The 26,903-nt window shown below is 40.2% G+C and overlaps 1 protein-coding gene across 1 annotated transcript in view; it reads left to right on the top strand.

The window, feature by feature from the left end:
- The window catches only part of SPAG17 (sperm associated antigen 17), a 229,695-nt gene that overhangs the window by 174,498 nt on the left and 28,294 nt on the right, over positions 1 to 26,903 (top strand). The window contains exons 34-43 of the mRNA XM_079944374.1: positions 36 to 166; positions 1,942 to 2,069; positions 8,508 to 8,690; positions 9,654 to 9,767; positions 10,308 to 10,353; positions 12,518 to 12,617; positions 12,836 to 12,883; positions 15,482 to 15,581; positions 16,307 to 16,409; positions 21,541 to 21,672. Coding sequence (XP_079800500.1) covers positions 36 to 166; positions 1,942 to 2,069; positions 8,508 to 8,690; positions 9,654 to 9,767; positions 10,308 to 10,353; positions 12,518 to 12,617; positions 12,836 to 12,883; positions 15,482 to 15,581; positions 16,307 to 16,409; positions 21,541 to 21,672 — 1,085 coding nt within the window. The remainder of the gene's footprint in view (positions 1 to 35; positions 167 to 1,941; positions 2,070 to 8,507; positions 8,691 to 9,653; positions 9,768 to 10,307; positions 10,354 to 12,517; positions 12,618 to 12,835; positions 12,884 to 15,481; positions 15,582 to 16,306; positions 16,410 to 21,540; positions 21,673 to 26,903) is intronic.

The raw sequence follows: 26,903 nt of genomic DNA, 5'->3' as shown, positions 1-26,903 counted from the left end.
ATGTCAAGGGATTAGATTTTTATTTCTTCAAATAGGTTTTTTATTATCTATGCTGATGGATCAGGAGTGGAACTTCTTCGGGACAGTGACATAGAAGAATACCTCTCCTTCGCATACGGAGACTCAACTACCGTAGTTCTTCAAGAGCCAGTACAGGAACAGCCAGGTAGAGAATCCAGACTGGAGCTCATTGAGTCCCTTTACCAGCTCTCATCCTCCTTATCCAGTCTACCCCCGTGTCGTCTCTGCTTTTTTCCCTTTGCTCGCTTTTCAACTCTACTTTTCACCTGGCCATGTCAACCTATTTATACAGTGATTTATGTTTGTACCACGCTTCATCTAAGCATCAACCTATATAAATTGTGTATGATCCCCCTCCTACCTATAAGCAGATTTGTATCTGCGTTTATATCTGTTAGGTATGTTTAGTTATGTACCTAGGTTCCTATTTATGTGTTTGTTTCATCTTGGTAGGGAAAAACAAAAGTGAGTTATCTTTCATAAGTTCATTTTTTATCATTCTGAATGTGTTGCCTTGGTGAATTCAGTACAAGAGGAGAAAGTACATTTCACGTGTCCGTTAGAAAATCAACCTGAAATATAGGATAAGTTACATATTATATTCATTGGGCATTTACATGTTTTCATCAATTTGAAAGAAATTAGTGTGTGATTAAAGGTTAGAGACATATATTGCACTAAGTAAGAGTCACTGTATATGTAACGTGTATTTAAACACAGGAAAAGAAAGACTTTCATGTTATCTGTGTACCAAAGCAATGTGCTCTATCTAGGTTTATGTGTGTGTTTCCTTTTTATCTTTTCTCTGGTTGGTGGGATATATTTTGTGCTCATTTATGAATATGCCTGCATCTATGTACAATTGTATCTTTGAACGTATCAACGTACATTGCGTGATGTTATAAATTTGCTCTTTCTGTGTGAATATGAGGAGTGGGGAGCTCTGACTGGTGCAGTCTGTGTGTGGAACTGTAAGAGAATAGGAATTCATCTCAAATTGCTTTGTTAGTTGTTTAACCAGCATCTACGTGAAAAACCACCATGTGCCAAACACTGGCTGGGTGTTAGGAATACAATGGTGAGCTAAGACCGCAATGGACCCTGCTTTCACAGAGCTTAGACTTTAGTGAGAGAGATAGGCATTAAATGTATAGTCACACAAATAACTGTATCATTATAAATTGGGAAAAGATCTATGAAGTAAAGGAATATGATTCTATGAGAACATCTAACAGAGGAGCTGACATAGTCTAGAAGGCTTCCCTGAAAACACTGGAGCCAAGAGCTACTGGATAAGTAGGCATTAATTAAAATAGGAGGAGGAGCTTTCTTGGAAGACAGAATACAAAGTAGGAAGCTTAAAGCTTTGGAGGATAGGGGAAAAAAGGCTAAAGTAGGCAAAATACAGAAGGGAAAATAGCGCAAGTTGAGTCAGGGGTGAGGCCTCTGTTTTATCCCATAAGCAATGGGAAGTCAAAGAAGATTTTACATCATGGGCTAGCATAATCAGTCACCCTGACTGCGGAGGGAGGTTCATTCAGAGTAGAAGTGGGCAGAAAAGCTAGTTGTCATTGTAGTCCAAAACAGGATGGCTCTGAGGGGAATAGTCTAAGGTAGGGTCACTGGAGGAGGAAGAGATAGATGAACTCAAGAAACGTTTAGTGGTAGAACTGACAGGACTTGGATGTGGTTTCCGAAGGACAGTGAAGTGTCCATTAATACTTTCAGGTGATCTAAATCCAGCTGTTTTAGGTGTTACCATGACTGCATCTCTCCTTTCTTGTTAGACTGTAAGGTCCTTAAGCATAGTCATTGTGTCTGGCTTCTCAAAAGTGTTTGTTCGATTTGGTGAATACCTACTGGATTTCTCAGAATATTTCTGAAAGAGAAATGATCCTCTGATACCTCTCTGTGAACCAGGTGCCCTGAGCATCACTGTCCTTCGCCCTTTCCATGAAGCTTCACCATGGCTAATGAAGAAAGAGTTAGATACAATTGTTCCTCCTAATCTCCAGTCAAGGACATGGGAGACATTTCCCTCGGTTGAGGTACAAATTTTTCTGCTATAAAGTAACTATATTTGCATATCCATCTATCTGTGGGCCAGAGTTCAGCTCTTCTCCTGTATATTCACATATTTTCCTTCTTTTGTAAATTGTTAATGGGCTCAAGGAGTTTTATATTTGTAGATTTTAGAGAAATACACCTGACTAGTTTATCTCAGTTTTATTTTTTTTAGCCTACATCGCAGGCTTGAACGTCTTCCTATAATATGAAAATATGCAGTTTGAGTAACCCATTACTGATATTTTGCAATACAGAAACCTTCCCTCTCCCAATATTTATTTGTTAGTTTTAACACACAGTCTTAGGTCTTTCACTTTCCCTTTAGTCTCAATTTATTAATGCACAAACTGAGTATGTAAGAATAATGTGAAATATTAAATACAGGAACTTGCAACTGCAATTTTAAAAAGTAAGCATTGTAATTGTGGCAGCTTAGAGAAAGGCCCACCTAAGGTTTTGTAAAGAGTGAAAGAAAACATCTTGAGCAAGAATCATATAGTCCTGCATCCTGCCAGATTTGCCATTTCATTTTTTTTACACATTTATTGGAGTATAATTGCTTTACAATGGTGTGTTAGTTTCTGCTATATAACAAAGTGAATCAGGTATACATATACATATATCCCCATATCCCCTCCCACCCTCCCTATCCCACCCCTCTAGGTGGTCACAAAGCACCGAGCTGATCTCCCTATGGTATGCAGCTGCTTCCCACTAGCTATCTATTTTACATTTGGTAGTGTATATAAGTCAATGCTACTCTCACTTCGTCCCAGCTTACCCTCCCCCCACCCCGACCTGTGTCCTCAATTCCATTCTCTAGGTCTGCATCTTTAATCCTATCCTGCCACTAGGTTCATCAGAACCATTTTTCTTTTTTTAGATTCCAAATATATGTGTTAGCATACGGTATTTGTTTTTCTCTTTCTGACTTATTTCACTCTGTATGACAGACTCTAAGTCCATCCATCTTGCTACAACTAACTCAATTTCATTTCTTTTTATGACTGAATAATAGTCCATTGTATATATATGCCACATCTTCTTTATCCATTCTTCTGTCAATGGACATTTAGGTTGCTTCCAAGTCCTGGCTATTGTAAATAGAGCTGCTGTGAACATTGTGGTACATGACTCTTTTTGAATTATGGTTTTCTCAGGATATATGCCCAGTAGGGGGATTGCTGGGTCCTATGGGAGTTCTATTTTTAGTTGTTTTTTTTTTTTTTGTGGTACGCGGGCCTCTCACCGTTGCGGCCTCTCCCGTTGCGGAGCACAGGCCCCGGACGCGCAGGCTCAGCAGCCACGGCCCACGGGCCCAGCCGCTCCGCAGCACGTGGGATCCTCCCGGACCGGGGCACGAACCCGTGCCCCCTGCATCGACAGGCGGACTCTCAACCACTGCACCACCAGGAAAGCCCCTATTTTTAGTTTTTAAAGGAACCTACATGCTGTTCTCCATAGTAGCTGTATCAATTTACATTCCCACCGACAGTGCAAGAGGGTTCCCTTTTCTCCACACCCTCTGCAGCATTTATTCTTTGTAGATATTTTGATAATGGCCATTCTGACCGGTGTGAGGTGATACCTCATTGTGGTTTTGATTTGTATTTCTCTAATGATAAGTGATGTTGAGCATTCTTTCATATGTTTGTTGGCAGTCTGTATATCTTCTTTGGAGAAATGTCTATTTAGGTCTTCGCCCACTTTTGGACAAGGTTGTTAGTTTATTTGATATTGAGCTGCATGAGTTGCTTGTATATTTTGAAGATTAATCCTTTGTCGGTTGCTTCGTTTGCAAACATTTTCTCCCATTCTGAGGGTTGTCTTTTCATCTTTTTTATGGTTCCCTTTGCTGTGCAAAAGTTTTTAAGTTCATTAGGCCCCGTTTGTTTATTTTTATTTTAGTTTTTATTTCCATTTCTCTAGGAGGTGGGTCAAAAAGGATCTTGCTGTGATTTATGTCATAAAGCATTCTGCCTATGTTTTCCTCTAAGAGTTTTATAGTGTCTGGCCTTACATTTAGGTCTCTAATCCATTTTGAGTTTATTTTTGTGTATGGTGTCAGGGAGTTTTCTAATTTCATTCTTTCATATGTAGCTGTCCAGTTTTCCCAGCACCACTTATTGAAGAGGATGTCTTGACTCCATTGTATATTCTTGCCTCCTTTTTCATAGATTAGTTGACCATAGGTGCGTGGGTTTATCTCTGGGCTTTCTATCCTGTTCCACTGATCTATATTTCTGTTTTTGTGCCAGTACCATACTGTCTTGGTTACTGTAGTTTGTAGTATAGTCTGAAGTCAGGAAGGCTGATTTCTCCAGCTGTGGTTTTTTTTTGGTTTTGTTTTGTTTTGGTTTTTTTGCGGTACGCGGGCCTCTCACTGTTGTGGCCTCTCCTGTTGCGGAGCACAGGCTCTGGACGCGCAGGCTCAGCGGCCATGGCTCACGGGCCCAGCCGCTCCACGGCATGTGGGATCTTCCCGGACCACGGCACGAACCCGTGTCCCCTGCATTGGCAGGCAGCCTCCCAACCACTGCGCCACCAGGGAAGCCCCAGTCTTTATTTTAAAGTCTATTTTGTCTGATACGAGAATTGCTGCTCCACCTTTCTATTGATTTCCATGGAATATCTTTTTCCATCCCCTCCCTTTCAGTCTGTGTGTTTCCTCAGGTCTGAAGGGGTCTCTTGTAGGCAGCATATATATGGGTCTTATTTTTGTATCCATTCAGCCAGTCTGTGTCTTTGGTTGGAGCATTTAATCCATTTGCATTTAGGGTAATTATCGATATGTATGTTTCCTATTACCATTTTCTTAATTGTTTGGGGTTTGTTTTTGTAGGTCTTTTCCTTCTGTGTTTCCTGCCTAGAGAAGTTCCTTTAGCATTTGTTTTAAAGCTGGTTTGGTGGTGCTGAATTCTCTTAGCTTTTGCTTGTCTGTAAAGGTTTTAATTTCTCCGTGCAATCTGAATGAGACCATTGCTGGGGAGAGTAATCTTGGTTGTAGGTTTTTCCCTTTCATCACTTTAAATATGTCCTGCCACTCCCTTCTGGCTTGCAGAGTTTTTGCTGAAAGGTCAGCTGTTAACCTTATGGGGATTCCCTTGTATGTTATTTGTTGTTTTTCCCTTGCTGCTTTTAATATTTTTTCTTTATATTTAATTTTTGATAGTTTGATTATATGTGTCTTGGCATGTTTCTCCTTGGATTTATCCAGTATGCGAGTCTCTGCACTTCCTGCACTTGATTGACTGTTTCCTTTCCCATATGAGGGAAGTTTTCACCTATAATCTCTTCAGATATTTTCTCAGTCCCTTTCTTTTTCTTCTCTTCTTCTTCTGGGACCCCTATAATTCGAATGTTGGTGCGTTTAATGTTGTCCCAGAGGTCTCTGAGCCTGTCCTCCATTCTTTTCATTCTTTTTTCTTTATTCTGCTCTGTGGCAGTTATTTCCACCATTCTATCTTCCAGGTCACTTATCCGTTCTTCTGCCTCACTTATTCTGCTATTGATTCCTTCTAGTGTATTTTTAATTTCGTTTATTGTGTTGTTCATCATTGTTTGTTTGCTCTTTAGCTCCTCTAGGTCATTGTTAAACATTTCTTGTATTTTCTCCATTGTATTTCTGAGATTTTGGATCATCTTTACTATCATTACTCTGAATTCTTTTTCAGGTAGACTGCCTATTTCCTCTTCATTTGTTTGTTCTGGTGGGTTTTACCTTGTTCCTTTTCTGGTGCATAGTTCTCTGTCTTCTCATTTTGTTTAACTTAGTGTGTTTGGGGCCTCCTTTTCTCAGGCTGCAGGTTCCTAGTTCCTTTATTTCTGGTGTCTGCCCCTAGTGGGTGAGGTTGGTTCAGTGGGTTATGTAGGCTTCCTGGTGCGGGGGACCGTTGCCTGTGTTCTGGTGGTTGGGGCTGGAGCTTGCCCCTCTGGTGGACATTGCTGCATCCGGTGGTGTGTTTTGGAGTGTCTGTGAACTTAGTATGACCTTAAGCAGCCTCTCTGCTAATGGGTGGGATTGTGTTCCTGTCTTGTTAGTTGTTTGTCATGGAGCGTTCAGCACTGGAGCTTGCTGGCTGCTGGGTGCAGCTGGGTCTTGGTGTTGAGATGGAGAATTTTGGGAGAGCTCTCACCAATTAATATTATATGGGATTGGGAGGTCTCTGGTGGTCTAACATCCTGGACTCAGCTCTCCCACCTCAGAGGCTCAGGCCCGACACCCAGCTGGAGCATGAAGACCCTGACAGCCACATGGCATGGAAGAAAAGGAAGAGGAAAAAAAAAAAAGAGAGCAAACAGAATGCCAAAAGAAATGGTAACAGCAAAACTAAGCAGACAAAATCACACAAAGAAACATACACAAACACACTTGCAAAAAGAAAAATAAATACGAACAGACAGAACCCCAAGACAAATGGTAAAAGCAAAACTAAACAGACAAAATCACACAAAGAAACACTCACACACACTCACAAAAAGAGAAACAAAAAAGTAAGAGGTCAACTAAACCAATAAACAAACCCACAAATGAAAACAAACACTAAAAACTAAACTAAGATAAACATAAATCCAAAAACAAATCAAACACAGAAAGCAAACCCAAGTCCACAGTTTCCCCCAAAGTCCACCACCTCAATTTTGGGAGGACTCGTTGTCTATTCAGGTATTCCACAATTGCAGGGTTTACCCAGTTGATTGCAGGGATTTAGTCTGCTGCTCCTGAGGCTGCACAGAGAGCTTTCCCTTTCTCTTCTTTGTTCGCACAGCTCCTGGGGTTCAGCTTTGGTTTTGGCCCCACCTCTGCATGTAGGCTGCCCTCAGTTATCTGTTCCCTGGCCAGAGAGTAGGCGGTTAAAGCAGCAGCTGATTAGGGCTCTTTTGTTCACTCAGGCCAGGGAGAGCGAAGGGTACGGTAGTCACAATTGAGATGCCGGGAGTGCTTGCGGCAACAGAGGCTGGCGTGACATTGCAACAGCCTGAGGCATGCTGTGTGTTCTCCCGGGTTAGTTGGCCCTGGTGTGTTGCACAGGCTCCCAGCAGGGTGTGGGTAGTGACCTGTGCTTGCCCACAGGACCCCGTATTTCAGTTTGGTGCCTATAAGCAACATGGTGAATGAAGATGATCTGAATTCTAGTCTTGGCTCTATCAATTATTAATGTGGGACTTAGGAAAAGTCACACTGCATGTCTTAACTCCTTATCTGAAAAATGAAAAGACCACACCAAATGGTTTACTAAAACTATCTCCAAGTTGAAAATACTGCACTGTGAGAAATAATATACCACACCTGAGATTAATGAAGGAAGTTCATTCTCTTCCTCCACAGCTCCTATATCTATGACCTTCTATGCCCAGTGGAGTGGCCACCCAGGCAAGCCTCTGAGTAGCTATCACTGACGAGGCATTTGGCACTGAAGAGCAATTTATTTTATTTTATTTATTTATTTTTCATAAATGCTAGAGAGTGAGTGGAGAAAAGGGAACCCAACCCTCCTGCCCTGTTGGTGAGAATGTAAATTGATACAGCCACTATGGAGAACAGTGTGGAGGTTCCTTAAAAAACTAAAAATAGAACTACCATATGACCCAGCAATCCCACTACTGGGCATATACCCTGAGAAAACCATAATTCAAAAAGATACATGTACCACAATGTTCATTGCAGCATTATTTTCAATAGCCAGGACATGGAAGCAACCTAAATGTCCATCAACAGATGAATGGATAAAGAGATGTGGCACATATATACAATGGAATATTACTCAGCTGTAAAAAGGAATGAAATTGAAGAGCAATTTAAAATGAAACACATCAAAGCACACCACTCCTGAAAATCAATTACAAGGAGAAGATAGAGATGTTAATCTACTCAAGGCACATGTTTCTGCCCAAGAGATCCCAGGAAGATTCTAGTGGCATGCTTAATCTAGAAGGAGCTCAAAGACCTCCCAGATCTATGGGATGATTTCTCTCTCAAAGGATCTCTCCAGGTCAAAATGAACATGGAACCAAAAAGTTAAAGATTGTCAATTCCAAGTGTCTTAGGCTCCCTGTGGATTTTAAGGAATAGTTGCATGCATTTGGCATAACCGAGGCTGCTGCTGCCTCATCATGGCAACAGCATGGCTTAGCATTCCCCTAAATGCTATCCAGTGGGACATCAGGCAACAGATTTTTAAATATCCTTATTCTTGGTAACATATTTAAAGAGGAAAACTTGCCCAGTTCTGTTCCCAATTTCCCTCATATTTGCAAACCTTTTTGAGAGCAGGGATACATTTTTTCACTGTGGTATTCCCTAACGAGTGGTTCCTAGCATAGAGTGTCTACATAATAAGTACTTGGTGGAAAAAACAATTCTAACGGTAAAATATTCTCATTTGTTTGGTGGTTGTTTTGCTTTGTTTCGTTAATAGAAAAAAACTCCAGGACCTCCATTTGGCACTCAGATTTGGAAGGGCCTCGACGTTGGGTCCAAACAGTTAATGAGCACCCCAGCCCCTATACGGAAGAGCCCCAGTGTGCTACAGATACGCCAGTTCATCCAGCACGAGGTCATAAAGAATGAGGTGAAATTGAAACTGCAGATTTCCCTGAAGGTAATGGAATTCTGGTAACCTGACCCAAAAGAATCAGGAACAGAGCAATCATTCTTCTTGGTTTCCTGAGGAACCTGAAATTATGTAATTCTGCCAATATTTATCTAATGCAACACATAAATGTCAATCTTCTAGAGGGTAGGAGGTGGAAAAGGCAGAAAATGCTTAATGGTTCCCATAAGGTATAGGAAGTATTGAGGCCCCAAAGACATTGAGAAGATAGGTAACTTTTATATGTGATTGCAATGTCGTCCTCCTCCCCTCGCAGTATATGGAAAACTGATCTAGTAACCTCTGGAAAAAGGTAGAACTGCATATTAACTTGATACTTGTCAGAGGAAGAAAAGGATTATTGGTTTTGGGAAATAGTCTAAGAATTTGTACATATATAGTTAACTGTATAAGCATATCTATAACATCTCACTGTCAAGTGTGTCAGCTCTCTCAGAACAGGTATCATATGTGTTTTGTTTATGGTTATATACCCAATACCTGGCATACAGCAGGGGACCGTTATTTGTGAAAACAGATCAAATATTTATGCAAAAGGTAAAGTATATTTCTCTTGGAAGCAAAAGCATGAACTGAGTAACTTACATTCATAGATCTCATCATAAAGGCCATACCTGGAAAGGACTCTAGAAATCATCTAACCCAACTCTGTCCATTTTATTGATGAGGACACTGGAGCACTGAATGAGAAGCTGGGCCTCTCTGAGGTCCTCAGACAATTCTAATGTCCTGTGGCTCTTAAAGCTTTGCTTTTGGACTTTTCAGGTCTTTGTTTATTAACGTATTAAGGAAAAGCCTTTCCAGATTGCTTGACCAGTAACTGGTTGTTAAGCCTTGTGAACTTACATATTCTTAACCTTTTTGTAATATTTCAAGCTGATGTTGGCTATTCTGTGTCTCTCTCTACCATATTTCTGCATTTTATTGATCTCTTTTATTCTACTGATTTAGGATTATATAAACCATATTCTAAAGAAAGAAGATGAGCTACAGGAAATGAGAGTTAAAGATTCCAGAACTGAGGAGGAGAAAGCCAAGGCTGCAGATCTCCTCAAGCTAGTTATGGTGAGAAAGAAATGTTTTTTACTCTAGTGGTTTTACTATTGTTTCAATATTAAATGCTTTGAGACAAAATATTGTAAATAATAGCTGTTTCTGCCACTTCTATGAAGCATTTTCTCCCTCCTTATAATTTCTTATTTCTGTGGAACTCTGATCCCTTATATATATCGAATTTTCCAAAAGCTTTTTAGGCTCTTCCTTAAATAATCATAAATAATTCTGAAGGCTCTTAAATAAAAGTTTTTATTGTCTTCAGAGAAACTGACATTCATTGAAATGTCTTATGAATTAATGAATGAAATAGGAAGAAGGAAGAAAAATCAACTTCTACACTTAAAATGATTTCCATTTTTAGAAATTTGCTAAGTGAAAGAAATGACTAAAAAAAATCATGTCACTTTTTGTATTGGCATTAAAAAACTAATTCATTTTATAGTAAGTTCCATAAAAGATCAATTTGATCACATAAGGAATCCTTCTAAACAAAGTAAATTTTGTATGTAATATAATCATCATCATTAAGGAACTCTATCTTCATTTCAGTCTTTCCCTAAAATGGAGAAAGCTACAGAAAGTCGTGATACTGAAGGTAATTACATTTAATATTTTTGTGCAAAATAGTTACAGATTGCAAAGGAACAATCTTAAATACACTTCTCAGTTATTCTCTCATCTGATAGCAAAGTACCATGTACATATTTCTGTTGTCATATTGGCCATGTTGTATTGTAATGATTTTTTTTATATATTTTTTTCCTGCCTAAATTGTGAGATCCTTCAAACCATGATTGCCTCTAATTTATCTTTAACTATCACATGTTGAATGATAAAAGTTGACATTTGGCTTTTAAGTTAGCCTCAACTTGCATTTAGAACATAGCAAATATACAGGAAGGAAACAGTCAACCAACCAACACTCTACTCCCAATACACACACACACACACACACACACACGCACACACAGAACTTTGGAGCAACTACACAGGTATCACCAAAATCTTGCACTGTTTTGCACTATATGTGGCCCAAGCAGTCTACTCTTGGAAGGCTTATTTATGTGGGGAAATATACAGCCCCAACAAACTTGGTTATATGGTTTCATAGTTCACAGAAGACAAGCAGTGGAGAATTTTTGTGGTTTGGGGTTTTCTTTTCTATTTTGGTCATATGACAAAAGTCAGAAAGTGGCAGCCACGGGCTCCATTCAGCCCACAGATGTGTTTTGTGTGTCCCCCACAGTGTTGTCTTGCACAGTTGCTTTTGTTGTTTCTGTATCTGAATTTTCCTTATCTTGAAATGTCCCATTACCACACAGTGACATGTAGCTGAAGATGATTATCAGCTGCCCCTTTAGAACTGCCATGAACAAAAGAATCCATCACAGCCACAGTGTCTCCTGTCCTTACACTCTGTTGTCACTCTTTTACCTGGGTGGCCTCTTATGTTACGGTTGCCAGATTTAGCAAATAAAAATACAGAAGGCCAAGTTAAATACGAATTTCAGACAAACAACAAATTTTTTTGTTATAAGGATGTCCCAAAATAACATGGAGCATACTTATACTAAAGATTTTTTGTTGTTCCTCTGAAATTCAAATTTAACTAGATGCCCTATACTTTATCTGGTGACCCTACATTGTAGCATTTGAATTTTTAACCTCTGGTGTGAGGGAACAATCACTGTAAGGTAAATGCACAGGCTGCCCAATAGTGAAGGACAAATCAAATGTATTTTTCAAACAGACAAACAGATGCAGGAATCAGAGTCTTGCATGTTTACAGCTGCCCCTGACACATTAATAGTGGTGATCCTAAGTCAATGCTCCCCAAAGTACTTCCTAAAACACTAGTCTACGGGACAGCTCCAGAAAAAAAAAGTGAGTTCTATGCTAACATAAGTTTGCATACTGCTGCATATTGCCTTATTTTCTTAGACAGCCACAAAGTACATGAACTAGTTAAGGGTCCAGAAAAGCTCTACAGTAATGAAACATATTTAACCTTGTAAAAATCAGTGTTTCCCAAACTCATATAACCATGAAACACGGAGCCTTCTTTCTTTTTTAATCTCCTGTTAACATCCCTCCAAGACCATGTTCTCTGGAATAACCTCTGAGAACCACTGCCCAAATTATCAAATAACTGTTGTATTATATTCATATTCTTAGGTTTATATCTTTAGATATTGTTTTAAAAAAACAATTTCAATAAGTGTTTAATTTTTTTTTTTTTTTTTGCGGTACGCGGGCCTCTCACTGTTGTGGCCTCTCCCGTTGCGGAACACAGGCTCCGGATGCGCAGGCTCAGCGGCCATGGCTCACGGGCCCAGCCGCTCTGCGGCATGTGGGATCTTCCCAGACCGGGTCACGAACCCATGTCCCCTGCACGGGCAGGCGGACTCTCAACCACTGCGCCACCAGGGAAGCCCAAGTGTTTAATTTTTTTGAGCTTTGGTGCTTCAGATGTGAAGAAATTCAGTTAGGTAGAACACTGACGCCCCCAGTGATGTGGGACAAATGAGGTGTCACTTACATTTTACATTTTGACTATAAGATGTGTGTTCTCTAAAAGGGTATTTCATAGAGATACCTGGTTTCCTGTTATATTATCGTTTGGTCATGGAAATTCTAGTAATCACTTGATAGACTCAATATAGGCTCTTAGAAAACATCTCAAATGAGTAATTGGGTACTGATTGTGTGTTGGGCTGTCAAGAAGTGAGGATAAAAGTTAAATGCATCTGTTTTTAAAGTTGCAGCCCACCTAACTGATGTATTCAAGCAGTCTTTGGCTAATACTACAGAATGTCCACCAGAAACCGTTGAGACAGATTTCTCTGAAAAGAAACGGAGGTAAGCTGATCAATAATGTGTTCCAATCAGTACTAAGGAAATGATGAGGAAATGGAGAGGCGCGGGTGTCATACAGTGGGTGACTACATCAAGGAATTAGCCTTTCATCTTCCATGCTGTTAACAATTTATCATACAAGGGTGGGTTTTCTTTTATTATCTGTAGGCTGAGAACATTGCCCTTTTTCATCATATTTTTTTTCCTTTCGTTTTACACAGGCACACAGAAACAACAAAGCGCTGGAAAGAAAAGTTAGCTCAAAAGAGGTAATTCTACCCTGAACTATACATAAAATAAGCATGTGAAAGACCCAGTTTGGTGGAGTCATAGAATTTTAGAATTGGGGGGGTTGCAAAGTCCTACCATCCAGGCTCCCCGATGTTCTTTAAATTCTGCTACATTTCTGCCCAGCAGTCATCTTTTGGGCAGTGACCTTATTATCTTTTGAGGAAGCCCATTTGACCATTACCATTTGACCATTAGGTAGATCCTCTCTCTCTCATAAGCAAGGGAACTCTCAGGTATTCTCTGTGCTTTGGTAATTCTAATATACTAATAAATATTCTAGAACTTAATGCAGAGCATAGTTGTAAACATGCAAGGATTCTTATAATGTACACGAGGAATGTGCTCTAAGCATTATGTGCTCTGGTTTCCTTTCAATCCTAGCTGAGGATTCCAACCCCAGCCCTCTTGCCCTAAAGAAAGGAAGCCAGATATATTTATTGAGTGTATAGTAGTACATATGGTACCACTGTACACATTTGCATGGCTCCTCTCCAGAATGACTCCCAGGATGAATACGCTTCTTAATAAAAACGTCTGGGCTACCTTGTGGAATGTGTTGGAGAAGTAGTGAGATAAGACCTTAGGTCTCATGGGCCACCCCTCTATACAAGGTCAAACTAGAAGTATATACTGTCCTGTAGAATATCCCTGAAAGGATATCCAAGAGCCTGGTGACAGTGAGTGCTTGTGGAGGAGGAAACTGGGAGGTTAGGGGATAGTGCAAGATGGACTTCCTTTTCATTATGTACTCTTTTCTCCTTTTTGAATTATGTACATTTGCATGTGTTATCCATTCACATTTTAAAAAATTTTTGAAACATTAACAATTTCGAATTTTAACCCATAGGTAGGAATGGCAAGCCAACAAAAGTTTTTGAAGAAGAAAGTGAAACACATAATTAGATATATGTCCTAGAAAGAGAAGGGCTGGCAACATGGAAAATGGACAGGGGAGGAGGGTTAAGGAAGGAGAAAGTTTCAAGGAAATAGAAGGTAGTCAACAAATGTCAGATGCCATGGAAGAATCAGAAAGGAGAATGAAGAGAGGAATTTGTGCTTATCGGTTGGAAGGTTTATTGATTTCTTTTGTGAGAACAATTTTAATAGATTGATAGGCGGTAGCCAGACTGCCATAGATTGATGAACGAATCCAGTGAGGCAGTAGAGATATTTTAATGAGAAATTCAAGCTGTTTAAATAAGACGATTTTCATTCAGCCAGTATTTCCAGAGAGGCCATCTAGTATAAGAGAAAGAGCACTGTTCTTAGAGCCAGCAGACCTAGAATCAGCTCCAATTTGATTATTGGCAGACTGTATGATTCCAGCTGGTTGTTTTACTTCAGTAAAATTTACTTCAGGAATTCAGTTTGCTTATCTATAAAATGAGGATGATTAGACCACCTAGTATCTAAGATCTCTGTCAGTTCACTAACAGCTGACTTGCATAAGCACTTCTCAAGATCATGGGCTTTGGTGCAGGCAACCTGGATTTTAATTCAGACTTTACTTCTTACTACTTACTTCTCTATGCCTTGAATTTTTGATGAATAAAATGGGAATAATAATAGTAACTCATAGAGTTATTGTAAGATTAAATGCAAAGTACTTTGCAAAGTTTTCCTGGCATGCAATAAGCACTTAAAAATGAAAATTTTTTCAGATAGGGTTAGGTTTGGCTGCATTTAACGGACAACCCCCAAATCAGTGTTTTACAAGAAAGAAGTTTGTTTTTCCTAATGTAAAAGAAGTCCGAAGTGGGCAGTCCATGGCAGGCAGTGCCACATCATCATCAGGAACTAAGATTCCTTCCTTTCTTCTGTTCCATCCTTCTTAGCACATGATTTCCATCCTCAAGTTTGCTTCATAGTTGCAAAATGACTGCTGCAGCTACAGCCATTTCATTCATATTTTAGGAAGTAGGAAAAGAGATGAAGCAAGGACAAAGGGAAAGCCTTCCAGCTGAGTTAGCCCTCTTTAAAAGCTTTCTGAAGTCTTACCCAGTGACTTCAGTTTACATCTTACTGGCTATCCGTATATAGAGGGAAGGCTGGGAAGTGTAGTTTTTAGCTGGACTATTGCCTCCCCAGTACATTTTCTAATATGGAAAGTCAGCTAGCAAGATTATGATTGTTTTTATTTTACTTTGTGATCATTAATTGCATTATTCATAAGCCATTCATTCCCCAGGTTTCAGTGTTACCACTGCTACTGAAATTTCGGAAATCAGTAGAATCTAGCTGTCAATTAAACCTCAGAGAAACGGAAAGACATGCAAAAAGGTCATCCATGTGGTTTGTAGCCTTTTGAGATGAAGTGTAAAACCAGACTACTAGCTGGTATCATTATTTCCTGTCTCACATGAAAGTCTAATTTCTGAGGTCAGAAATGTGACCGATTCTAGAAGAAGCAGAAGATGAACTGAAACAAGTTGACAAAAAAATGCCCGAGTTAATTCTTACCAGTTTTGTTAGTGATCCCCATTTTCTGTGGGATTTAGAGCTGAAACAAAAGCAAATAACACTTTTTCGTTAATGTTCTGTGTCTTCTTTTGCATCGTTATGGAAATATCCACCAGGAAGGAAATTGAAAAAACACAAAACTATCTAAAGGAAATTAGGAACAAAGCAATATCTCCGTACTACAAATCTGAACTAAGCAAGTTATATCAGTCTCAGGTAATTGAATGTAATTAACAAAAATTGAATGAGTCTTCATAGAAGTTGATACAATGCCTGTGCTTTTAATGTAACCTACCTATCCTGATGTTTCTTTCCTGCTTCAAGCATCAACCCAATTGACTAACCCATGCTCTTCAAATCATGTCCTCACCAGCATGTGAGAGGGAAATTCTTTGCCAGTGTATTCCTACAGCTCTACCTCCCTGCCTTGCATTATCACTATTAATTATGTTCTCCCATCTATTTTAAGCTCTTTTGGGGTTGAATTCTCCCTATTGATGATTATCCTCCGATAAATCCCATTTTGAAGTTTTTATTCTATTGAAATGTCCTCACCCATCAGCTGCTGAGGCAACACTGAGAGATTGTGAGTTCTTGGAAGCCCATGGAAGGAGAACATGGCTCTCCTTTCCTATGAAACCTTGAAACTCTCAAGCAAAGGGAGGATTTTCATGTGTTCAGAACTCCCTGTGCTTCAATGAAAATTCCAGATGTTATTATTAACCAGAGGCTGCCTGACAAGAAATTATGGGAAATTATGACTAATTAACAAAATCCAGAATTGAGTTAATCAGTTTCTTGAACAACTTGTAATTTGCAAACTTCCTTTTCAGGGCCTTAAAAAATATGCTTTTATCACTGCTTACCAACTTATCATGCTTGTAGCAATTGCCTTTCAGCTGTGTGTAAGTCTAAAATAAATCTTTGATTTTTCCTTTAAGTTTAATTATCTGGACACCCTTTCCAAAAACTTGCCTTCTTTTACCAAGAAAGACAAGGATGCAAGCAAAACAGCTGTTCAAAATACATCCAATCTTCCTCCAGGTAATATGTTCATGTAGCTCTTATTCCTGTTAATGTAGAACATAACTAGTTCCTACCACTTTTCGTCTCAGTAACAGCTAATGACATAACACAGTGTGACCTATATATTATAGATTTGGCTGAGTTATATGAGGAAACGAAAATGTAAATAAAATTTAGTTTTCATCCTGTATGCTTAAAATTTACCTAAAAGCATTAAGAAGACCTGACTCATTTAAAAATCAAGGGAGTGATGAAAGGTTGTTGGAGAACAGTACGTTTACATGGTCTCCAAGTATCACCTCACGTATTACCTGCTAATTATGAGGAGGAGAATATGCCTTTACAATGGAGGGAGATGGCATTTTCCACCTTAACCAAGTGATCAAACTTCTACCATATGTGAGACAACCTAGCATTAGATGTTTTCTCATTTAATGCAATATGAATATTGTTCCTAGAACCTGTGTAGAATTCTCACCAAAAATCCTTAACCTGAATTTAATCAAAAGGAAACAATCAGACAAACCAGAATGTAGACATTTAATAAGACAACTGACCCGGGCTCTTCCAAAAAGTCAATGTCATTGGCCCCATGGCTCCATCCCCGTTTCTCTCGCTTCAGTGAGGCCCACGCTTTTCACGCATCACCTCAGGGAGTGCTTACCGCATGAAGAACCTCAGGGTAAAGGCACGGCCACCAAAGCAGGAGTGAGAGCAACTTGACGCCGGGAAGGAGACACTAAAGAGGCTGCAGCCGCAGGAGGCCGGAGTCCTGGCCCCCGTTGGCCTTTCCCAAGGGCTTCAACAGGGCGCCTCAGGCCTCGCCATCTGCTGAGTGCCGCCCACCTCACGGACACCATCCTGCCTCGCTGACCCAGTCGCCCTGTTGCCAGAATGAGCTGATGTCTGAAAAGTGCTCAGCAGAACCAGGCACAGCACGGGCCTCTCCTCTTGTGGTTTCACTTGCCAGTGACCACTATCTTGATAATTCCGTATGGCTGACAGGCTCTTGGTGCTCTGGCCGGGTGTCAGGCCTGAGCCTCTGAGGTGGGAGAGCCGAGTTCAGGACACTGGACCACTAGAGACCTCCTGGCCCCACATAATATCAATTGGCGAGAGCTCTCAGAGATCTCCGTCTCAACGCTAAGACCCAGCTCCGCTCAAACACCAGCAAGCTCCAGTGCTGGACACCCCATGCCAAACAACTAGCAAGACAGGAACACAACCCCACCCATTATCAGAGAGGCTGTCTAAAATCATAATAAGGTCACAGACACCCCACAACACACCACAGGACTCGGTCCCGCCCACCAGAAAGAAAAGATCCAGCCTCACCCACCAGAACACAGGCACCAGTCCCCTCCACCAGTAAGCCTACACAACCACTGAACCAACCTTACCCACTGGGGGCAGACACCAAAAACAACGGGAACTATGAACCTGCAGCCTGTTAAAAGGAGACCCCAAACACAGTAAGTAAAGCAAAATGAGAAGACAGAGAAATGTGCAGCAGATGAGGGAGAAAGGTAAAAACCCACCAGACCAAACAAATGAAGAGGAAATAGGCAGTCTACCTGAAAAAGAATTCAGAGTAATGATAGTAAAGATGATCCAAAATCTTGGAAATAGAATGGAGAAAATACAAGAAATGTTTAACAAGGACCTAGAAGAACTAAAGAGCAAACAAACAATGATTAACAACACAATAAATGAAATTGAAAATACTCTAGAAGGAAGCAATAGCAGAATAACTGAGGCAGAAGAACGGATAAGTGACCTGGAAGATAAAATAGTGGAAATAACTGCTGCAGAGCAGAATAAAGAAAAAAGAATGAAAAGAATTGAGGACAGTCTCAGAGACCTCTGGGGCAACATTAAACGCACCAACGTTCGAATTATAGGGGTCCCAGAAGAAGAAGAGAAGAAAAAGAAAGGGACTGAGAAAATATCTGAGGAGATTACAGTTGAATACTTCCCTCATATGGGAAAGGAAATAGTCAAGTCCAGGAAGTGCAGAGAGACCCATACAGGATAAGTCCAAGGAGAAACACGCCAAGACCCATGTTAATCAAACTATCAAAAATTAAATATAAAGGAAAATATTAAAAGCAGCAAGGCAAAAGCAACAAATAACATACAAGTGAATCCCCATAAGGGTAACAGCTGACCTTTCAGCAAAAACTCTGCAAGCCAGAAAGGAGTGGCAGGACTTATTTAAAGTGATGAAAGGGAAAAACCTACAACCAAGATTACTCTACCCAGCAAGGATCTCATTCAGATTCAATGGAGAAATTAAAACCTTTACAGACCAGCAAACGCTAAGAGAATTCAGCACCACCAAACCAGCTTTACAACAGAGACTAAAGGAACCTCTCTAGGCAGGAAACACAAGAGAAGGAAAAGACTTACAATAACAAACCCCAAACAATTAAGAAAATGGTAATAGGAACATACATATCGATAATTTCCTCAAATGCAAATGGATAAAATGCTCTAACCAAAAGACACAGAATGGCTGAATGGATACAAAAACAAGACCCATATATATATGCTGTCTACAAGAGACCCACTTCAGACCTAGGGACACATACAGACTGAAAGTGAGGGGTTGGAAAAAGATATTCCTTGCAAATGGAAATCAAAAGAAAGCTGGAGTAGCATTTCTCATATCAGACAAAACAGATTTTAAAATAAAGACCATTACAAGAGACAAAGAAGGAAACTACACAATGATCAAGGGATCAATCCAAGGAGAAGATATAAAAATTGTAAATATTTATGCATCCAACATAGGAGCACCTTAATTCATAAGACAAATGCTAACAGCCATAAAAGGGGAAATCGAGAGTAACACAATAATAGTAGGGGACTTTTAACACCCCACTTTCACCACTGGACAGATCATCCAAAATGAAAATAAATAAGGAAACACAAGTTTTATATGAGACATTAGACCAGATGGGCTTAATTGATATTTATAGGACATTCCATCCAAAACCAACAGAATACACTTTCTTCTAAGATTAGGAACAAGACAAGTGTTGCCCACTCTCACCACCATTATTCAACATAGTTTTGGAAGTTTTAGCCACAGCAATCAGAGATAAAAAAGAAATAAAAGGAATCCAAATCAGAAAAGAAGAAGTAAAACTGTCACTGTTTGCAGATGACAGAATCCTAAAGATGCTACCAGAAAACTACTAGAGCTAATCAATGAATTTGGTAAAGTAGCAGGATACAAAATCAATGCACAGAAATCTCTGGCATTCCTATACACTAATGATGGAAAATCTGAAAGAGAAATTAAGGAAAGACTCCCATTTACCATTGCAACAAAAAGAATAAAATACCTAGGAATAAACCTACCTAAAGAGACAAAAGACCTGTATGCAGAAAACTATAAGACACTGATGAAAGAAATTAAAGATGATACAAACAGATGGAGAGATATACCATGTTCTTGGATTGGAAGAATCAACATTGTGAAAATGACTCTACTACCCAAAGCAATCTACAGATTCAATTCAATCCCTATCAAACTACCACTGGCATTTTTCACAGAACTAGAACAAAAAATTTCACAATTTGTATGGAAACACAAAAGACCCTGAATAGCCAATGCAATCTTGAGAAAGAAAAATGGAGATGGAGGAATCAGACTCCCTGATTTCAGACTATACTACAAAGCTACAGTAATCAAGACAGTATGGTACTGGCACAAAAACAAAAATATAGATCAATGGAACAGGATAGAAAGCCCAGAGATGTACCCATGGGGAGAGGGAAGTATAAGCTGGGACAAAGTAAGAGAGTACCATTGGCATATGTACACTCCCAAATGTAAAATAGATAGCTAGTGGGAAGCAGCTGCATACCACAGGGGTATCAGCTCAGTGCTTTGTGACCATCTAGAGGGGTGGGATAGGGAGGGTGGGAGGGAGACACAAGAGGGAGGCGTTATGGGGATATATGTATACGTATAGCTGATTCACTTTGTTATACAGCAGAAACTAACACAACAAGGTAAAGCAATTATACTCCAATCAAGATGTTAAAAAAAGTAAATGTCATTAAAAAATTTTTTTAAACATGAGGTGATTGTTCTATAATAAAAAAGACAAAAGAGGCATAAAAACTACTTGTGATACATACATTTTGGTTGCTGGATTGAGAAAAAAACAGCTATCAAAAATATTTGGATGAATTACATGAGTTTGATTTAGGGACTCTATATGAGAGGGCATTGTTGGATTACTGTAACTTTTTTCGGGTTTGGTGATGCTGTTGTGGATGTGTAGGGGAATGTCTTCATTTCAGGAGATGCATGTTGAAGAATTTAGGGATGACATAAAATTTAGTGCTTCTCTTTAATAAACTGGGTGGTTAAAATGCCCAGATAGAGGGATTTTCTACTGTACAATACCACAAATTCAGCTGCCTGGAATGAGCACAGCCAATTACCACAGAGTTTGCAAAGCAAAGATTAAGGCTGGAACAATGACTTGTAGATGTGATGGGGCTAAATCAGGGATGAAGTCTGATGGTGCTTGTGCTGCCACCTGCACCCTGGGCAGAAGACACTAACCAATCAAACCTACTCTCCCCTTGAAAGGGGGCGAGGCCACAGTTTCTTCAACACAGTCCTCCGGGCAGCCACCACCATTTAACCAGGGTTGGTGTACACACAAGTTGAAATGTGTTTGCATCCCCAGTGCTTGATATATTTATTTAAAATTTGTTTCATTTTGCACTGATTTCTTAGAGTGCATTTTAATAAAGAGCTATTTAAGAGTGGAAACTTTTTAAAAAATATCACCTTTTAGTTACTCTTGCCAAGTAAAAGTAGGCCAAATTACCTGGTCCCTGTTTCATAAGCCAACAAGGTAACAACTACTATGTGGTCATAAGGCCCGGAAAGAACCAGCTAGCTCCTTGGGAGTTTGAGTTTTACAGATACTGTCCTGTTTGTTAATGGCAAACATTTGTCATATAATGATAATCCCAGCCTCTTAATGGCTTTCTTCCATTTAGTCTTTCTAAAGACGGTGGGGGGAAAGGCCCCTTGTTCATTGTAATACAAACATTAGTAGTCATTGTATCATTGTCCAGAATATCATTTTAAAATATTTGTTCTTGTTTTCTTTTTAAGATTCCCAGAAAAATAAAGTTGCAGAACAGGAATCCTCAGATACGCTTAGTCTTCCAAAATCGGAGAACTTTGTGAATACCAAGGAGTCTGCTAGCCAGAAACAAACTGAAAATTTAACAGCATCTATCAAAGGTATGGCAGTCATTTGCTTTATCTCATTGTTTCTCAACACTGAACATCATTTCTTTTTGGAGTATGGGAGATGGCCCTGGGGACTGAGGGCATGGTTGGCGGTTACAGAAAAAATTCTAGAGGGTCATGGATCCTGAACCTATGGGACTTTGTAAGGCTTCTTAGCACAGCAAAGTATCTCAAAAAATATTTTGAGAATGACTACAAGTCCCACATTGAAGGAAAGAGATGACAAAATTTTTTTTAAGATTTGTTATTTTTATTTCTTCATTTTATTTTATTTTGATTCATTTATTATTCTATTTTATCGCTCATAGTTCTAAGAGCTTGTGTGGTTTACTGAAACTCAGGAACCTGGTAGCTTTGTTTGAGCAGCCAGTGATTTGGTAGTTGGACTTAGATTTACCTATTACTTCCTTGTTCTGCAGGTGCTAGAAGAGAAACGTAAGATGTAGTCTCTGTCTTGCACAGCACATCGACTTATTGGGGTAGCAGAAACTGAAGTGTGGAATACTACAGAATAATATCTAGTTCCCGTGGAGTCACATTACACTGATTTCACAGCAGTTAATTCAACCAAATATAGGTGGTAAAAAAAGAAAGAAAGAAAGAAAAACAGTAATTTAAATTGTGTAGATACATTTGCACCCCTTGATTCCTGTGGGCATGTTCCATATTGAAAGTGAGCTGGGAATCTGCTGATTCCTGTGGGCATGTTCCATATTGAAAGTGAGCTGGGAATCTGCTGGGAATCTGGGAATCTTAGTTACCTCTTATAGAGGGAGCATCTTGCCACATTTACGGGTGAATTAGGGATTTACCTTGTACAGGCCTTTTGCCTTCCTGATTTAATCTTATCTCTCTTATAAGGTTTATTCATTTAGGGTGTGATTTACTCACTGCCAGGCATTGTTCTAGGCATGGAAATACAGCAATTAAGAAGCCAAAGACATATGCAGCTGAACATGCTATGGGCAAACCTAGACAATAAATAAGTAAACACATCAAATTCAGATTATAATAAATGGTGTCACATAACGTAACAATATAATGTATGGAGAGTGTCTCGGGGAGAGAGACAGCACTCCACTAGGGGGTTTGAAGGCCCCTCTGTGAAGGGACATTTGAACTGAGACAAGAAGGACAAGAAGGAGGCAGCCATTCAAAGACTGGGGGGAAGGAATATTCCAGGTAGTGGGAACAGCAAATATGAAGGCCCTGAGGAGAGAAGAAACAGAAAATAAGGCATGGAACTGGAAGAAAATGGTCATCAGAACAAGTAGAAGGTGAGGTCAGAGAGAGGGACAGCAGTGAGATCCCGTGATGCTGCATAGGGAACTTTGAGTTTTATTCTAAGTGGAGTTGTAGTCAAGCACCACTGGAAGGTTTTGAGCAGCGGGGTCGTTACCTGACTAATTTATATTTGAAAAAGATTCCTCTGGTAGATGTGTGGCCAATAGCTCATGGCGAGGGAAAGGAGAAGTGGGGAAGGTGGAAGCAGGGAGGAAGCAACAGAAGATACGTGTGAGTATGGACAGAGACCTGGACTAAGGAGCTCGAGGTGGAGATGGTGAGAAGCAAATTAATTGGAAATATATCCTGGAGGTAGAGACAACAGGGCTTGCTGGTCGATTGGACATGAGGGTGAGAACTAAGAGGCATCAAGGGTGATTCCTAAGTTAACTAATGTGACCAGTTGTGAGGCTGAGAATTGGTAGCTGTAACAGGTTTCCAGATGGTGCTGATGGTGCTGATACAGGGCCATGCTTTGAGAACCAACCTAAGGCAAACTCTAAAATGTAAAAATCAGGCAGAGGAGGAGCCAGTTAAGGCAGCTAAGAAGAAAAAGCCAGCAAGGTAGATGAAAAATAGGAGTGTGAAAATGACTGAGTGTTTCGAGTATATTAAGTGCTCCTCAAAAGTCGAGTAAGATAAAGAATAACCATGGAATTGGGCAATAGTGATCACTGGTGATCTAGACAAGAGCAGTTCCAGGGCACAGGGGAGACCAAAGCCAACTGAAACTGCTTATGTGTAGAATGGCTAAAGCGGAATCAGCAGCAGCAGCAGCGGGAATACATAGATGTAACCAAGAGTCTTGTGGAAAAGAATAAAGTAGTGGGACGGCAACTGGAGGGAGATGTGTGACCAAGTGAGAGGTTTTTAAAAAATTAGACATACTAGAGCATGTTGATTTGCAAATGATGATAATTCTGTAGGAAGAGAGAACTTATGATGCAGGAGAAGGGAGCCTGATTGCAGGATAGCAAAGTGTTAAAGAAGGTGAGAGAACATGACATTTGGGGCAGACCCTGAGTGGCAGATTTGACCTCGGTTGTGAGTAGGTCACCTCATCCACAGTGACAGGAGAAAGGAGAAAGAATACAGATACATGGTATTGGGGAGATGAGTGAGTGTGATGGCAAAGGAGTGGATATAATGATAAGAATATAAAATCCATTCCAGAGAAACAGGAAAGCAAAACAAGAAAGGGTGACTGATTGTTTAAAGTGACAGTGTCCGTTGATTAGAGGTCTCAAGAAGGTCAAATAATTGCTTGACAGATATGATAGAGTAATAAGCTAGAAGAATAGGAAGTAGTGATCTAGAGAGGGTAGCTTGAAACAGAGATTTGGAAAGTGGTAAAATTACTGGTGTTGCCAAGGGCAAATATATGACCGTGGGAGTTTCTGAGATGGAGAAGAGGAAAAGATGAAGAAACAGGGCGATGGAAAAATCAGAGCAGACAGGGTGTTGGATGGGTCATCCAGGGGATGTCACCAAAAGCCATGAAGTGGAAGACCATCCAAGGTGTCAAGATCTGCAATGAATCAAGGGAATGATTGAGAAGGTCAGTAACTGACAACTACTTGGAGATGTCGTAGGTAAAACAGTATGATGGCATGAGAGTCAAAGGAATGGGAGTGTTTGAAGGAGCAAAAAAATTGTTTTGAAACAAGAGGGACACCTACAGCACCCCTACACGCTGAAATACTTGAGCTAATAAGAGACAATAATGTGATTCCACTATAAGAGGTAAATTAAATTTTGATATAAACAATAAAGTTTAAAGAAGTTCAGAGTAGGAAGAGATTAACACAAGCAGTGAGGAAAACTTTATGGGAGAGGTGGTCTTAAAGAATAAATACAATTGCATAGATTTTAAAGTTTAAGATTGGATCACCTGAGATAACCCTCATTTTGCTTGAGGAAACTGAAACCTAGAGAAAGTCAAGCAGCATCTAAAATCATACAGCAAATTTGGGACTGCGCCAGGGCCAGAAAATGAGTTTTTGACTCTGAATTCTCTATAGTTTACTACACTACCCTCCAGATGTAGGGAAGAGAAGAGTATTTTACACACACACACAAAAAAAGAAAGAATGTGTTCAAAAGCCTGAGTAGAAATGAACTGGAAGCCATTGTAAGTAGATCAGAGTATTCTTATTTGGTACTAGTACAAGAAATGTTTGGGAAATAAAAGAGAATCAGAGGTGATTTGGATTTGGTGAAATAAAACTGAACTTGTCAGCATTCGCTATGATAACACTGCATAAATCCTATAGTGGCTAAGCAACCAGTTTTGGGGGCTGTGAGCTGACTGTGCAGCCTGCAGGCAGCACGTGCTGGAGTCAGCACCAGGCCCCTGAGATCTGTCTCTTCGCAGCCCCACATTCAACAACACCACGTTAAGAGCATGAGTCAGCCACCGTGAGAAATCAGCAAATGCCACACACTTGCAAAGTGTACCAACCAGGTCGGTTTTTCTCCGGGGAGGCAGTTGTTAAGCTTTTTTTTAGCACACCCGCGCCCTCAGGCAGAGCTCAGGTGTATTCTGCTCCCGTGATGAAGGAGCCCCACCCTCTGTGGCTGGCTGTCCTCAGGACACAGGGTCGGAGCTCAGGAGAAGTGGATCAGGACCATCAAGAGAGGTGGATTGCGGGCTGCCGCTCTCAGCCTCTGCTCAGAACTGGCGCAGCCGCTTCCACGTACATTTATGGGTCAGAGCAAGTCCTAAGGCTGAGCTCAGAGTCAACAGGGCAGAGAAATACGCTCCATCTACAGGGAAGCTGTGCTCAGAGATGAAGTACATAAAGCTATGCTCTGAGAGGAGGCAAAAAACCAAAACCAAAACATGATTGTGCATAAATACCACAGTCGACCTCAGCATAGAAACAGGGAACCATTACTTGCTCTTCAGTTGTGTCGGATTCAGCCGTAATTTCAGATGATTCCACTAGTTGGACTATCCCAGTTGTTTAAAGATTATTTATTTATTTAATTTACTTTTAGCTGCATTGGGTCTTAGTTGCAGCACGCACAATCTTTCCTTGTAGCACATGAGCTCTTCGTTGTGGTGCCCGGGTTTCTCTCTAGTTGTGGCATGCAGCTTTTCTCTCTCTGGTTGTGGTGTGGAGGCTCCAGGGCGCGTGGGCTCTGTAGTTGCGGCACGCAGGTTCCTGAGCGCGTGGGCTCTCTAGTTGAGGCTCGCGAGCTCAGTAGTTGAGGCGGGCGGGCTTCGTTGCCCCATGGCATGTGGGATCTTAGTTCCTTGACCAGGTATTGAACCCGCTTCCCCTGCATTGTAAGGTGGATTCTTTATCACTGGACCACCAGGGAAGTCCCCCAGTTGTTAAGTATTAAAATACTTCTGTATCAGCTCGTGACCAGCTGCTGTTCCAAGCCCCTCAAGTACTCCCTCCTCCTCCCCCCATCCCTAGGGAAGCCCTGGGTAGGCTTCAGTGGATAATAATCCATCTATTGTGGGAGGCAGTATGGTATACAGCAGAGCTAAGGCTCTACCTGACTCCTTATATAATAGCTTATGACTTATATAATTATATAATGACATATATATAATATGACTTATATTATAACTTATGTAAGGCTCTACCTGACTCCTCATATAATAACTATGTTACAGTGGGCATGCTCTTTAACCCCTCTATATATTCCTGTTTCCTCTTCTGTAAAGGGGGTATAATGGTATATACATTATAGGGTTGTGAGGATTAAATTAGTTAGTATATGTAAAATGCTTACAGCAGTGCCTGGCACATGAGAAACTCCGTATCAGTATTTACTATTAATAATAATAGTATGAGAGATTATTTGATACCCATTAGACTGGTAAAATGCATTCATATAAGACAGTAATATGCATATGCTAAGAATACAAGCAAAAAGACACATCAAGCCATTAGAATGGTTGCCTATGTAGGCAGCAGTGA

The sequence above is a fragment of the Stenella coeruleoalba genome, assembly GCF_951394435.1.
Source record: "Stenella coeruleoalba genome assembly, chromosome: 1".
Lineage (NCBI taxonomy): Eukaryota > Metazoa > Chordata > Mammalia > Artiodactyla > Delphinidae > Stenella > Stenella coeruleoalba.
This window is presented reverse-complemented; position numbering and strand designations above follow the sequence as displayed.